We start from the raw sequence: 13,575 nt of genomic DNA, 5'->3' as shown, positions 1-13,575 counted from the left end.
CAAGCTGATGGACGTGCACAACGGAGCACCTTAATGTCAGTCAAACTCCATCCTGCTTGTTTTTAAACTAGTCCTGAGATGTTTGGTTTCCTGTTCATCTCTGTCCTGAGCTTCAGTCTAGTCCTGATAACGTCCGGCTAATCTAATTAATTATCAACTGGCTGTGCTTTAAAGAAAATGATAACTGTTCATGCAAAGGACAAAAGAGGATGTATCAGGTTAGTTGTAGAGTATTTGAAAGACGTGTCCTTAAGAAAACCAAAAAGCAGAGAAATTCATCTGCTGTTCATCTGCCATGTGACACATTTTCACTTTCTTGATGCTAAATTCCTTTTCTACTCTGGTAGACTGTTTTATATTTTGGTATTTTTCCGATATTTAGGAACAAGTTGGGTTTTGCGAGTATTAAACTAGTGAAATATCAGCCTAAATCAATCATTGATTAGCTTCAAGGGACTTATACCTTTAATCACACTATTGATACATGATCTTATGGGATGGGATATTTTTTTTTTTACATATAAAAATGTTTTATGATGTGAACGTAAAAACCTGGATGCACCAGATTCATACTGCACACAGGCACTGCTGTTATGAAATATATGTAAGTGCTTCCTAAATGTTGCAGCAATCTGCCAATAATAGTGTAGCTTATATTTTCATACTGTGGTATGCAGACTCTCTGTCTGCGCTGATGAATGTTCACTCACCTCCACATGCTGAAAGCTTGAAGTAGCTGACCTAGCAGAGGGATGGACTCTGCCCTTTGAATAATTGAGCTACTAATCATTTACCACATGGGGGGGGGGGCAGTTATAGAGTGTCTGTAGAGCATTTAAAGTTTATCCCAAGATAGACGAGTTATCCAAACAAAAACAAGCAATATGGTGACCTTTCTTTGTCACATTTTACAGTCTACATCACAAAAACAGGTCAAATACATCATGATTTTCATGTCTCACTAAAATGATGATTCCCACTAAACCCATTTAAGATAAAGAAGAATCTAAACAGTAGATCAAGACCTCTTTAAAAGGTTGCAAGACTAAAACATGGCCTGAAATTAATATTTTTTTCCTTTTGAGAACGTAAATAATTTCTGTCAGTGTATGTTTTAGAGATAGTTCTACCAGTTTAGTTCAGTTAGTAAATGAGCTAAAATAAACCACTGTTAGCTGATAGTTGTAACACGTATGCAGGAAGCAGAGATCCTCAGCAGGCCTGTCATTCCCAGATGTCTAATAATAATAATCATATTTCTGTCTAAAAGTGCTCATTTCATCCTTTTCCCCCTCTAGTCCAACATTTTTACATAAATCATCAGATTCTCTGCTTTCATTTGTATATTAGCAACTATGTGTAGTAATGCACTTTGTTCTGGTATAAGCTGCGTCAGAGTAATATAATTAAAAAATGTTTCAGGTTCAGGAGAAGAAGCTAGCTCCACTCTTTGGATTCTTTGTCTTTCCCTCTCCTCCCAGTTCCTTTCATGTCGCTTGGCTTGGATCATCTTTGTTAAACAAAGAAACGTCCAGAACCAGAACGGTCGCCGTTTGTCTCCTCTCAATGTGCATTTTACAGCCTGATCCCCATAATTTACCCCACCGTGCACATTAGTTTCACTTTGTTTCCATCTTGAGATGCTATCAGTGCCGGGTGCAGAGACACCTGCTTTCTACGGCTCGTCCTCATCAGTGTGTGCCGGCTCATCTGCAGGAATTTGCAGGGGAGGGACTGCGGACCCTGGCGCTTGCCTACAAAGATTTGGACGAGGAGTACTTCAGGCAGTGGAAACAGCGCCACCATGAGGCCAGCATCTCCCTGGAGGACAAGGAGAGCCAGCTGGACGAGCTGTACGAGGAGATCGAGAAGGACCTTCTGGTAGGAAGCTGAGGATAAAAACAGGAAGCTGACTGGTTTCTCCTTGTTTTCATGTAATGCCTTTGTGTTTTCTCTGCAGCTGCTGGGAGCAACAGCCATCGAAGACAAGCTGCAGGACGGAGTACCTCAGACCATCGAGCAGCTGGCCAAAGCTGACATCAAAATCTGGGTACTGACTGGCGACAAGCAAGGTATGTCTGGGAAATGATATCTTTCATGTAATTTGTGTGAAGTAGGTCTCTATGCTCACATGGACCTGAGTCGCTTTTACTGGTTCAGTTTCACAATTGTTGTCTTGCACACAGGCTTCAAACATGCTTCCCTATGTAATTAAATTCTTCCTTTGCTCTATGCCTGTTAAAAAGAGAAGTAATAATACAAGTTAAAAAATCTTAAGAAAAGAAAACTAGAAGGCATGAAATAAACACTGAATGTGCTAAATGTGCTAAATGTGCTAAATGTGCTGAATGTGCTAAATGTGCTAAATGTGCTAAATGTGCTAAATGTGCTGAATGTGCTAAATGTGCTAAATGTGCTAAATGTGCTAAATGTGCTAAATGTGCTGAATGTGCTAAATGTGTTAAATGTGCTAAATGTGCTAAATGTGCTGAATGTGCTAAATGTGCTAAATGTGCTAAATGTGCTAAATGTGCTAAATGTGCTGAATGTGCTAAATGTGCTAAATGTGCTAAATGTGCTGAATGTGCGCGCTTTGAGCAGAGGACAATATGCCAGATAAGACGGCTGTGAGATCAGTGGAGGTATCGACAGAGCGTGGTTACGGAGAACTGTCAGCAGTTTAACAGAAAGAGCTCTTTGGTCCAGAGGTCCTTCTTTTCACCCTGCTGACGGGAGAAGAGTGAAGAAGAGTGATGAAGAGTGAAGAAGAGTGAAGAATAGTGAAGCAGAGTGAAGAAGAGTGATGAAGAGTGAAGAAGAGCGATGAAGAGTGATGAAGAGCGATGAAGAGTGATGAAGAGTGATGAAGAGTGAAGAAGAGTGAAGAAGAGTGATGAAGAGTGAAGAAGAGTGAAGCAGAGTGAAGAAGAGTGATGAAGAGTGAAGAAGAGCGATGAAGAGTGATGAAGAGCGATGAAGAGTGATGAAGAGTGATGAAGAGTGAAGAAGAGTGAAGAAGAGTGAAGAAGAGTGAAGAAGAGTGAAGAAGAGTGATGAAGAGTGAAGCAGAGTGAAGAGGAGTGATGAAGAGTGAAGGGTCCATGCTGAGGATGCGGGGCTCTGGTGACAGATGCTCTGCAGTGAGGCCAGTCCTGCTGTCTTCAGCGCCCTCTGCAGGCGGTGGCGGTCCACTGCTGTGGAGTATCAGACTGAGATGCAGCCCTGACGCTCTTAACTAGGGCTGGACGATAATTCAATAACAATATATATGCACTGCATACGCCAGTGTGACCATGATCCACTGCATTTTATCACAAATATTAATGTCCACGTGTTGATAGCATTTAGTCGTGATCTCTTTACGTTGGCTAACGGTACATTTTACAGCTCATTTTACAGTTTATGTCTTTTCTTTTAGAGCCCTGACGGCCAAGCTCCGGCTTATATTACCGACCTTTTACAGCCGCATTGCCCTTCTGGTAGTTAATGGTTCCAGGAACTTATTTAGGACCAGAGGGGATCGGCCGTGTAGAGCTGTGGCCCTCAGACTGTGGGATGCGTTGCCTTTATTTTTACGCTGTCTTGACTCTGTTTGTTCATTTTAAGAAGCAGTTGAAGACCAACGTGTTCCGATTGTCTTTTAACTGGTTTGGTAAATAGTTTTATGCTATGATGTTGCATTTATGCTATTATATCTTTTTATCTTGTGTTGTTTTATGGTTGTTTTTATTGTGAAGCACTTTGTGTTTTTTTTATCCTGTAAAAGTTGATTTATCAATAAAGTTTTCTTACTCAGTGAAAACAGTTCTTAGATGGCGCTGATTACCACACAACTTTTGTTTGTGTCACAGAAACGGCAGAAAACATCGGTTACTCCTGCAACCTGCTGCAGGAGGAGATGAACGACGTCTTCATCGTCTCTGGCCACTCACCGGAGGAAGTTAGACAAGAACTCAGGTCAGACGGCACATTTCTGAAGTGCTTCCTAACTGTGTTTCTCTAAAGTCCGGTTTAAAAATCCAACTTAAAGATCTGTGGGGGTTTTTTCTTGTTTTTTTGTGTATTTGGAGCAGAAATGCGCAGAACTCGATGAAACCAGACGCAACAGTGAATTCTCTGCTTTTCCCAGAAGACATGGGGAAAAGTGTGAATGTGATTAAAGACGAGGTGGCTGATGGAGAGTATGGTCTGGTTATCAACGGACACAGTCTGGTATGTAGAACCGGCTCTCTGTTCACACGTAGCATCATAACGTCTTTTTAACGTCAAAGAACCTTTTAACTTCGTAATAAGTTAGAGTGGAAGACGCAGGGTGAGAACAGTGGAAATATGTTGCCTGACTGCTGTTTTCTTTGTGCGTCAGGCGTACGCCTTGGAGAGCAGCATGGAGCTGGACTTCCTGAGGACGGCGTGTTTGTGCAAAGCGGTGATCTGCTGCAGGGTGACGCCCCTGCAGAAGGCCCAGGTGGTCGAGCTGGTCAAGAAGTACAAGAAGGCGGTCACGCTGGCCATAGGCGACGGCGCCAACGACGTCAGCATGATCAAAGGTACAAGAAGACCACTGAGACGCGTTTGTTCTGTGGTAAACATGAGCGACACCTGTGCTTGAAAAGCACTGAGAACAAAACGTCTGCAGGCGGTTCAGGCTGCAGATGTTAAAGTTTGATTTGTCTCTTGTCTTCTTTTGCTTTTAGTTTTCTAATTTGTGATTTTTCACCAGATAGCACTTCTGTTTTTAAAGTTGTGCAATCTAAAAGACGAGCCTAATGGTAAATGGCGCTATACGACCCTAATGTGCTTCACACTACAATCAGCCATTCACACCCTGATGGTGGTGAGCTACGTTAGTAGCCACAGCTGCTGTACATCAGCCCAACCCGGCCAATTCAGGTAAAGTGTCTGTCCCACAACGACTGAGCCAGTCAGAGCAGGGCATCAAACCATCAACCCTCCAATTACAGGACAAACTCCCTAACTGCCGTCGGCCCATAATGAGGCAGACGGTGTGGAGTAAAACTGAAAATCATTACTTCCTCTGGAGTTTGTACAGAGAGAGACGCCTAAATCCTTTAGGTGGTCAGAAAGATGAACTGTGGTGTTAATCTGCCTGCTGTGAGCACATTTCATACTCAGGCCGTCATACTCAACATTTTCTGTCTGTTTCTGCCACCTAGTGGACAGCAGGTGAATAGCGCAGCCATCCAGGCATGCATTCTTTTATTTGCTCATCCATCCATCTTCCTATAACTATTTCACAACTACACTAACACATTAAGGAGAAATAAATTCCACTTTAATCTTTTCCTTTTGTCTGATGAGTTGGGAACATTTTGTTGTCTCTATCCACCTTATTTTCAACAGAAATACGGAGACAGTGAGTTGATGTTTTTTTGTGTGAGACTTCCGGTCGGTCACTTCCTGTCCCTGTTTAGCTGGCTAAAGAGCGATTCATGCAGCCACTTCGTACCAAAATACTCGTCATTATGATTTCGAGGAAGACCGGGAGCGATTGTACAGTTAGAAGCTGTCATAATAATGGGTGTAAAAGAAATTTTAATGTGGAGCAGGAGCGTTTTAATCATCCACCGTGTACAAGAGTCATGTGAGGCGCACTACTTCCTTTAAAACTCACACTCTAAAAAAATTAACTAGAATTAAAGTTACAGCTTCATTCTAAAGCTAACTTACATTTTAACGTGACAAGCTTGCATGAAGAGTTTTGAGACCACACATCAGACTGGTACAGTTTCAGACTTCAAGCCTAAACAGGAAGTAGGCAGAACGTTCTGATATCAGTTCAATCCCAAACATTTAGCGCTGCTCTCTTTGTAAAATTAACTGACCAGCAATCTAATCCCAACGAGGCAACAGCCAGTATGTTTCTGAATCAGACGAGTCATTATTCTACCTTCATTAAGTCGCCGCTGCGTGACTGAAGGACTTTCCTTGGAGCTGCAGCATCAGAGCTCCGGTCATCTCAGTAGATCTGGTTAATTCAGTCAGGATCCTGCAGAGAGAACGTTGGACTCGCTTTGGCTTTAACAGCCATCAGCCTCCATGGATACCAGCTCATCCATGTTGATATTTATTAACACCGAGCTAACTTTTCCTCTGAGGAGGTTTGCCTCAGTAAAGTGGCTCTGCAGCGCCGTCTGCACCAGGTGACGACACAAAATGGTTAAAATGTCCTCGTTGGTTATATGAGGCCAATTATTCATGTCATCCTGTCTGTCAGGAATAGTTTGAGGCTCTGACCTGCCACTTCTATCACTCTGCAATTTTAGGAAATGTTGCTGTGACAGTTTATCATCCATCCATCCATCCATCCATCCATCCATCCATCCATCATTCCATCATTCCATCCATCCATCCATCATTCTATCCATCCATCCATCCATCCATCCATCATCCATCCATCCATCAGGCCATCCATCCATCCATCCATCCATCCAGCCTCATTCGATCCATCCATCCATCCATCATTCCATCCAGCCATCCATCATTCCATCCATCCATCCATCCATCCATCCATCATTCTATCCATCCATCATTCTATCCATCCATCCATCCATCCATCATTCCATCCATCCATCCATCCATCCATCCATCCATCCATCCATCCATCCATCCATCATTCTATCCATCCATCCATCCATCATCCATCCATCCATCCATCCATCATTCCATCCATCCATCCATCCATCCATCCATCATTCTATCCATCCATCCATCCATCCATCAATCCATCCATCCATCCATCCATCCATCATCCATCCACCATCCATCCACATCCATCCAGCCATCCATCCATCCACCAGCATTCTACCATCATTCTATCCATCCATCCATCCATCACTCCATCCATCCATCCATCCATCCATCCATCCATCCATCATTCTATCCATCCATCCATCCATCATTCCATCCATCCATCCATCCATCCATCCATCCATCCATCCATCATCCATCCATCCATCCATCCATCCATCCATCATTCTACCATCATTCTATCCATCCATCCATCCATCACTCCATCCATCCATCCATCCATCCATCCATCCATCCATCCATCCATCATTCTATCCATCCATCCATCCATCATCCATCCATCCATCCATCCATCATTCCATCCATCCATTTTCTGACCCGCTTAATCCCTCATCGGGTCGGGGGGGGATGGGGTGCTGGTGCCTATCTCCAGAGTTCACCAGGTGAGAGGCGGGGTTCACCTGGACAGGTCGCCAGTCTATCGCAGGGCAACACAGAGACAAACAGGACAAACAATCATTCACACCTAAGGACAATTAGGAGAAGCCAATTAACCTAACAGTCATGTTTCTGGACTGTGGGAGGAAGACGGAGTACCCAGAGAGAACCCACGCATGCACAGGGAGAACATGCAGACTCCATGAACGGAGCTGAAACAGAAGTGCCGCACAAAAAAAACAAAGTTGGGCCCATAGTTACTTCTGCATTGGAAAATAAGGTGGATATGTGGTTCTAGAACATCAGCCTTGTGCTTTGTTTTGTCATCCTTGAAACCATACGTTCATTGTGAGGTCGCATTGAAGACGTAGATGTTCTGAAAAAAGCAAAATAAAAATCCTAAATGGCTCCTGTCTTCCCAGCGGCTCATATCGGTGTGGGCATCTCAGGCCAGGAGGGGATGCAGGCCGTCCTGTCCAGCGACTACTCCTTCGCCCAGTTCCGCTTCCTGCAGCGCCTCCTGCTGGTGCACGGACGCTGGTCCTACCTGCGCATGTGCAAATTCCTGCGCTACTTTTTCTACAAGAACTTCACCTTCACCTTCGTTCACATCTGGTTCGCCTTCTTCTGCGGCTTCTCTGCACAGGTGAGACGGGGGAGTACCAAACGAGTGAGGAATCAGCTCATAATCATCTTCTTTCTGCGAATAACGCAAACTTACCTTTGCCTTTTCAGACGGTGTATGACGAGGGGTTCATTACGCTCTACAACCTGATGTACACGGCTCTGCCCGTTCTGGGCATGAGCCTGTTTGATCAGGTAATAATTATGTTTGTCCCCGTTAGCCAAAGAAAGAAAAAAACAAAATATTATACACTGATTATTAAGACTAGGCCTGAAACGCAGAGACGCCACAGACAGGGTCCACACTGAGGAGAACTTCCTCCAAGAGTCCCTTTTAATGGTCGCCTTTGTCTCCCCCTACTGGTCAGGATGTTAACGACGTGTGGAGTTTCCAACATCCGCAGCTCTACATTCCCGGCCAACTGAACCTGTACTTCAGCAAGAAGGCCTTCTTCAAATGTGCCGTCCACAGCTGCTACAGCTCCCTGGTGCTCTTCCTCATCCCCTACGGCGCCCTGCAGGACACCGTGAGGGACGACGGCAGAGACCTGGCCGACTACCAGTCCTTCGCCCTGCTCACGCAGACCTGCCTGCTGTTTGCCGTCACCATCCAGGTCCGGAGGAACAGCCTTTTTTATATTTAGAGGTATATAATATTAAATGAGCATCGTTTTGAGATGAAGTCTTCTCCTGCCTGTCCGTAGCTGGGGTTGGAGATGTCCTACTGGACGGCTGTGAACACCTTCTTCGTTTTGGGCAGTCTGGCCATGTACTTCGCCGTCACCTTCACCATGTACAGCAACGGCATGTTCCTGGTCGTGCCGTCGGCGTTCCCTTTCATAGGTGAGTCTCCGTCGCCTCTGAGCTCCGTCCAGGAACCTGCAGAGCGACCTTTAAACGCGGCTGATGGAGAAATAATAATAATATGGACCAGAAACCTGTTGTTGTTGTTGACAGTTTGGTCGGCCAAGGTTCTGCGTGAACGCTTCAGGTTTTCTCTCATCTCTGCTTTTCACTTTTCTTTCAACAACCAAGAATTCCTTGGGATCTTTTAAAGCGGCTGTGCTCATCAGAGCTTCACTTTGGCAACAGACATTAAATAGTTAAATTTAGTCTTCCTCAAGGTTCAATGTTGGGACCTAAATTATTTATACTTTATTTAAATTATATTTTTGCGGTATCTAGTATTTTAAAGTTTGTAATATTTGCTGACGATACAAATTTCTTTTTTTCTGAAAAAAATGTGGATGAAATAATAGAAAAAGAGTTAGCTGAGTTGAAAACATGGTTTTGTTAAATGAAGGAAAAACTAAATTTATGGTATTATCTGGTAGTCAGGACCATAACAATGTAAACTTATGTATCAATGGAGTTGAAATTGAAAGTTGAAAATTTTTAGGGATTATTATTGACAATAAACTTAGTTGGAAGCCTCACACAGAATATATTAGAAATAAAGTTGCAAAAACTATTGGAATATTGTTTAAAATAAAAGATTGCATAAATAACAAAGGCCTGCATATATATATCTATATATATATCTATCTATATATATATATATATATATATATATATATATATATATATATATATATATATATATATATATATATATATATATTGCCCGTCAATGCAATTTATCCGGCCCTCAAGAGCCAAAAAAGGCACATTGTACAATAAAGTAGCGGCAGGTATCCTTTTAAATGTATAAAGTGGCTAAAACTGTGCCTCCCGTGGAGAATGCTGATTTTTTTTTTACCTGTGTAGTAACAGCAATCATAGTTTTCCCATTGCACATTAAAACTACCCAGAAATGTCCAAAAAGAGCAAAAGTGATGCAGAATGATGAGTTTAAAGTGTAACTCACCCCAATATCAACTTATTTTGGGGATAAACTGTATAAACTGGGCCTAATGGTGCTACTTGTGTGTTACATTTCTGAGATTTCCATGTGAACTGAAATGAAATTATGAAATCAAAAGGATCATCTATACAAGTGCAAGGAGTCCTTTTAATGACTTCATGATGCCAAAGTGGCCCAATATAGAAATGAGTTTAACAGCCCTGATCTGCAATATCCCAGCCTTTAAACGTCTCACACAGCAGAAAAAGCAACATGGCCGTGGACAGAGAGACAGCTTATAATGTGACAAACTTTTCTTTGGGGATTTTCTGATGTACATAAAATCATTTTGTAACACAGAACTTATAAATAAAGTAAATACTTTCTGCGTATGTTTTCTTTAGCTTTAACTAGAAGCCCTTTGAATTGTTCAGATCCTGTGACACTTTGTATCTTTAGAACGAGGACATTTACTGTCGGCTGTTTCTTGATCCAGGAACGGCTCGAAACTCTCTGAACCAGCCCAACGTGTGGCTGACGATCGTCCTCACCTCCATCCTGTGCGTCCTTCCCGTGGTTACCTACCGCTTCCTGTTGATTCAGCTCTGCCCCACCATCAATGACAAGGTACAGCAGACTCTGCACGCTCACGCAGGGAGAGCTGGCATGTAATTTGCCTGAAACGTCTCCCTTGCTTCACTTCATTTAATCATTTATTCATTTATTCGGGGAAATGTGCATTACTGACATGAGCTTCCAGTCAGGGACATAAATCTGTCAGAATCGGACGTTTCTGGCAGATTGAGCGCACCGTACTTTAACTACGAGCTCAAGAAGAAGACGTTGTTAAGTTGCAGGAAAACCATCCGGTTGTTTTCAGTTTTACCTTTTATTGACAAGTTTAGATTTTGCTCAATGCATTATGGGTATGGCGCAGCACAAGTAACACATGATATAAATCACCTTTTGCTCTCACAGAATGAATAATAACATTTAGCTAAAACTCTTTTATTTCTATGATGTTTCTATTGAATGTTCCTTTTTTAGACCTTAGGGTTATTGCAGGCCTCTTTACCTTTCAGGTGATGTTCAAGGTGAGGCAGGCCAGAGCGACCCCCCCGCCTCCTCCTCGCCGCGCCCGTATCCGCCGCACCAGCTCCCGCCGCTCCGGCTACGCCTTCTCACACGCGCAGGGCTACGGGGACCTGGTGACGTCCGGCCGCTTCCTGCGACGCCCCGCCGTTTCGTGGTCTTCAGGTTTCCCCCAGGTGGGGCGCACCACCACGGGGTTCAGCCCCATGGGGCGGTCGGCGGGGTACAGCCCCACGGGGCGCCCGCAGAACCCCAAGGTGGCGGACGTGGAGGTGACTTCGCTGCAGATGTACCGGACGATGACCGACCCCCCGCTGTGATGCAGCGACTAAAAGCAGCAGGAGTTCTGCAGGACAGACTGGACGCTCGGGTTTTCCCAGATCAGCTTTTTGTTTTTGACGCAGACAAGAGTTTGACTAGAAGGAAGGGCAGCAGGATGTGACGGTAAGTGACTTCCTGCCATCAGAGCTCCGGGGGAACGGGACAGACGAGGAGCTACCAGACACAGAAACACGGCAGCGAGCCTCCAGGAGGACAAGCCGAGCAGCGAGGAGGGAGGTGAAGTGTTGGGAGACACGGTGTGATCATGTTTACAGGCTGCCCAGACATTTATGATCCTGGGAGTCCAGAGGCAGAGCAGCGCCCCTCAGAGGAAGCTTTCAGTACTGCACTCCTCCCTTTACTGTCTCTGTCTGGTAGGAAAGTTAAAACGAGCACATTTTATTCTCCTGCTATTCTTTTTCTACAGTCAGGGCCCAGTTTACCTTCTTCTGAGGGTTTTTTTTTTTAAAAATGCATTTGAACATGAATCTAGTGATTGTTTTTAATTATTACAAATTTACAAATGAATTTGAGAAGCTTCATGGTTTCTCACACCATGAGCCGCTTCATGCTGCAGGTAGAGAAGAACCGGTTAGGAGACCACGCTTTTCACAAAAAAAACCTATTTCAGTATTTTTTAGAACAATGGGTGTGAATGTTTGGTAACATATGGAAGCAGACAGCCTTTCTAAAAAGAAAGTACACCCTAGTTCCACAGGTGGACCTGACAGGACATATTAAAAAAATAATTTGGTCGAAGTTGTCGTGAGACAAACACTCACCGGGTTCCTCACTGTCGGTATTTATGAACAAAGACGAAGGCAACAAAGCAAAACGGTGAAATAAAACTGTAGAAAAGAACCAAATAGAGCCTTCAGGCTTCTATTATACCTAAAAGGAGGAGGAGGAGCTGCTAATTCAGGCTCTTAATAAACTGATCATCACACAGGTGTGGATTGACACAGAAAGACATCAATCAGGGAGTGTTGTCCTTGTGGTTTAGAGCTGGGCGCTGGCTTCCTGGAAAGGCTGCTGGTTTGAAACCTGCAGCCTGCCACCTTGGGTCCCTGAGCAAGACCCCAGAATGCTCCCTGGGCGTCACGCAGTGGCAGCTGCTGGCTCCTTATGGACGGCTTAAATGCTGAGGACAGCACAACAAAGGCTGCAGTGACAAATAAAGATGCTTATTATCAATTAAAGAATCGATCGTTAGTGCCCATGAATCTTCAGCGGGTTCTCAGGCCATTTACGATTCTCTTGAAGTCAATTTAACAAATCTTAAATGGTAAAGTTCACGGCAGGACAATTAAAAAAGGAATAAACATAGATGCCTTGATGTGATGTTTTCCCCAAACATCCTTTCTCTCTACTCCAAAAAAAAGGTAAAAAACAAAGCAACTGGACTTGTTTTCCGTAGTTGAAGACGTTTCGCTTCCTCTCCAGGAAGCTTTCTCAGTTCAAAAAGTCTGGAGTAATGTGGAGTAACAAGCTTTATACTACTGCCAAACAAAGGCCTGTAATGGTTTAGATAACATGCAGATTTAATCAAAACAGCCCCCCCCCCCCCCTTAGTAATGGACGGTCGTTAAAGCCATTAAGCCAGCAGGTTGGACAGAAACAGGTCCACTCCTCTGTAACGAGGAGGAGTTAGGGTTGTTATTGGCTTAAAGGAACAATGTTTTGATCACCTGAATGAGGGTGAGAGTTAAGGTGATGATTGGCTGGAATTAATCCTATAGCTGTGTTGTAAGTTTATGAGAGTTGGAACCTAAGGCCTCCTCCTCTGTTTAAGGTTTTTCTCTCTCTTAACGTAGATGGCTTCCTTCACACCCCTTTCAGACCATCTGTCTTCTTTGTCCAAAATGTGAACATTCTGGTCTAAAAAGTTTGCAAAGCTGCATCTGAGCGAACCACCACACACGTTAGGACCTTTGGGCTCAAAGCAACGTTAATGCAGAGCGCCATGCTTGCAGAAAACCAACACAGCTCAAACCAAGTGTTGAGCACGGCGGACGAGGCTTTTTTTTAATTATTATTATTATTTGCAGTTTCAGTAGCTGAGGACGCTCGCAGTCGTTGAGTCGTCTAAACCTAAAACGTCTAAACAGCTGAGCCTTGGTCCAGCAGAGCTTCTGAGAGGAAGGACAAAGTGTTGCAATGAGCAGGTTAAAGTCCAGACCTGGCCTGATTAAACACTAATGTCTGCAGACCTCAAAGAACCGAAGCCACTGAAGCCGTAACTCCTCATCCTCCGCTCCGTTCCACACCGCCTCCATGAGTCCGTGAAAAGCAAAGCTGACTTTGTGGTCGCTCCGTCTCCGCTCCGTCTCCGCTCCACAGTTCCCAGGAGCCTGAGGAGCGCATGCACCATCATCCTCATTATAAGCACAATGCTAATCTATTTGGAGAACATTATCACGATTAAAGTTAAAGGACGAAATGACAAATTTGCTTCTTTATTTGGTCTAATAAGGGTGGTTTGCATCCGA

The 13,575-nt window shown here is 43.9% G+C and overlaps 1 protein-coding gene across 1 annotated transcript; it reads left to right on the top strand.

The window, feature by feature from the left end:
• Window positions 1-8: 8 nt before the first annotated feature.
• LOC118564778 (phospholipid-transporting ATPase ID-like) lies at window positions 9-11,549 on the top strand (the record flags this gene model as incomplete). Its single annotated transcript, XM_036143836.1, has 12 exons — window positions 9-35; window positions 1,717-1,881; window positions 1,961-2,072; window positions 3,852-3,957; window positions 4,074-4,212; window positions 4,364-4,547; window positions 7,629-7,852; window positions 7,942-8,025; window positions 8,199-8,444; window positions 8,535-8,673; window positions 10,170-10,300; window positions 10,756-11,549. Coding segments are annotated over 12 exons (1,887 nt in total), but the record flags the coding sequence as incomplete, so codon positions are not given.
• Window positions 11,550-13,575: the final 2,026 nt, after the last annotated feature.

Source organism: Fundulus heteroclitus, chromosome 12, assembly GCF_011125445.2.
Source record: "Fundulus heteroclitus isolate FHET01 chromosome 12, MU-UCD_Fhet_4.1, whole genome shotgun sequence".
In the NCBI taxonomy this organism is placed as follows: Eukaryota; Metazoa; Chordata; class Actinopteri; order Cyprinodontiformes; family Fundulidae; genus Fundulus; species Fundulus heteroclitus.
Note: the sequence above shows the minus strand (reverse complement) of the source record. Positions and strands in the feature narration are given on the sequence as shown.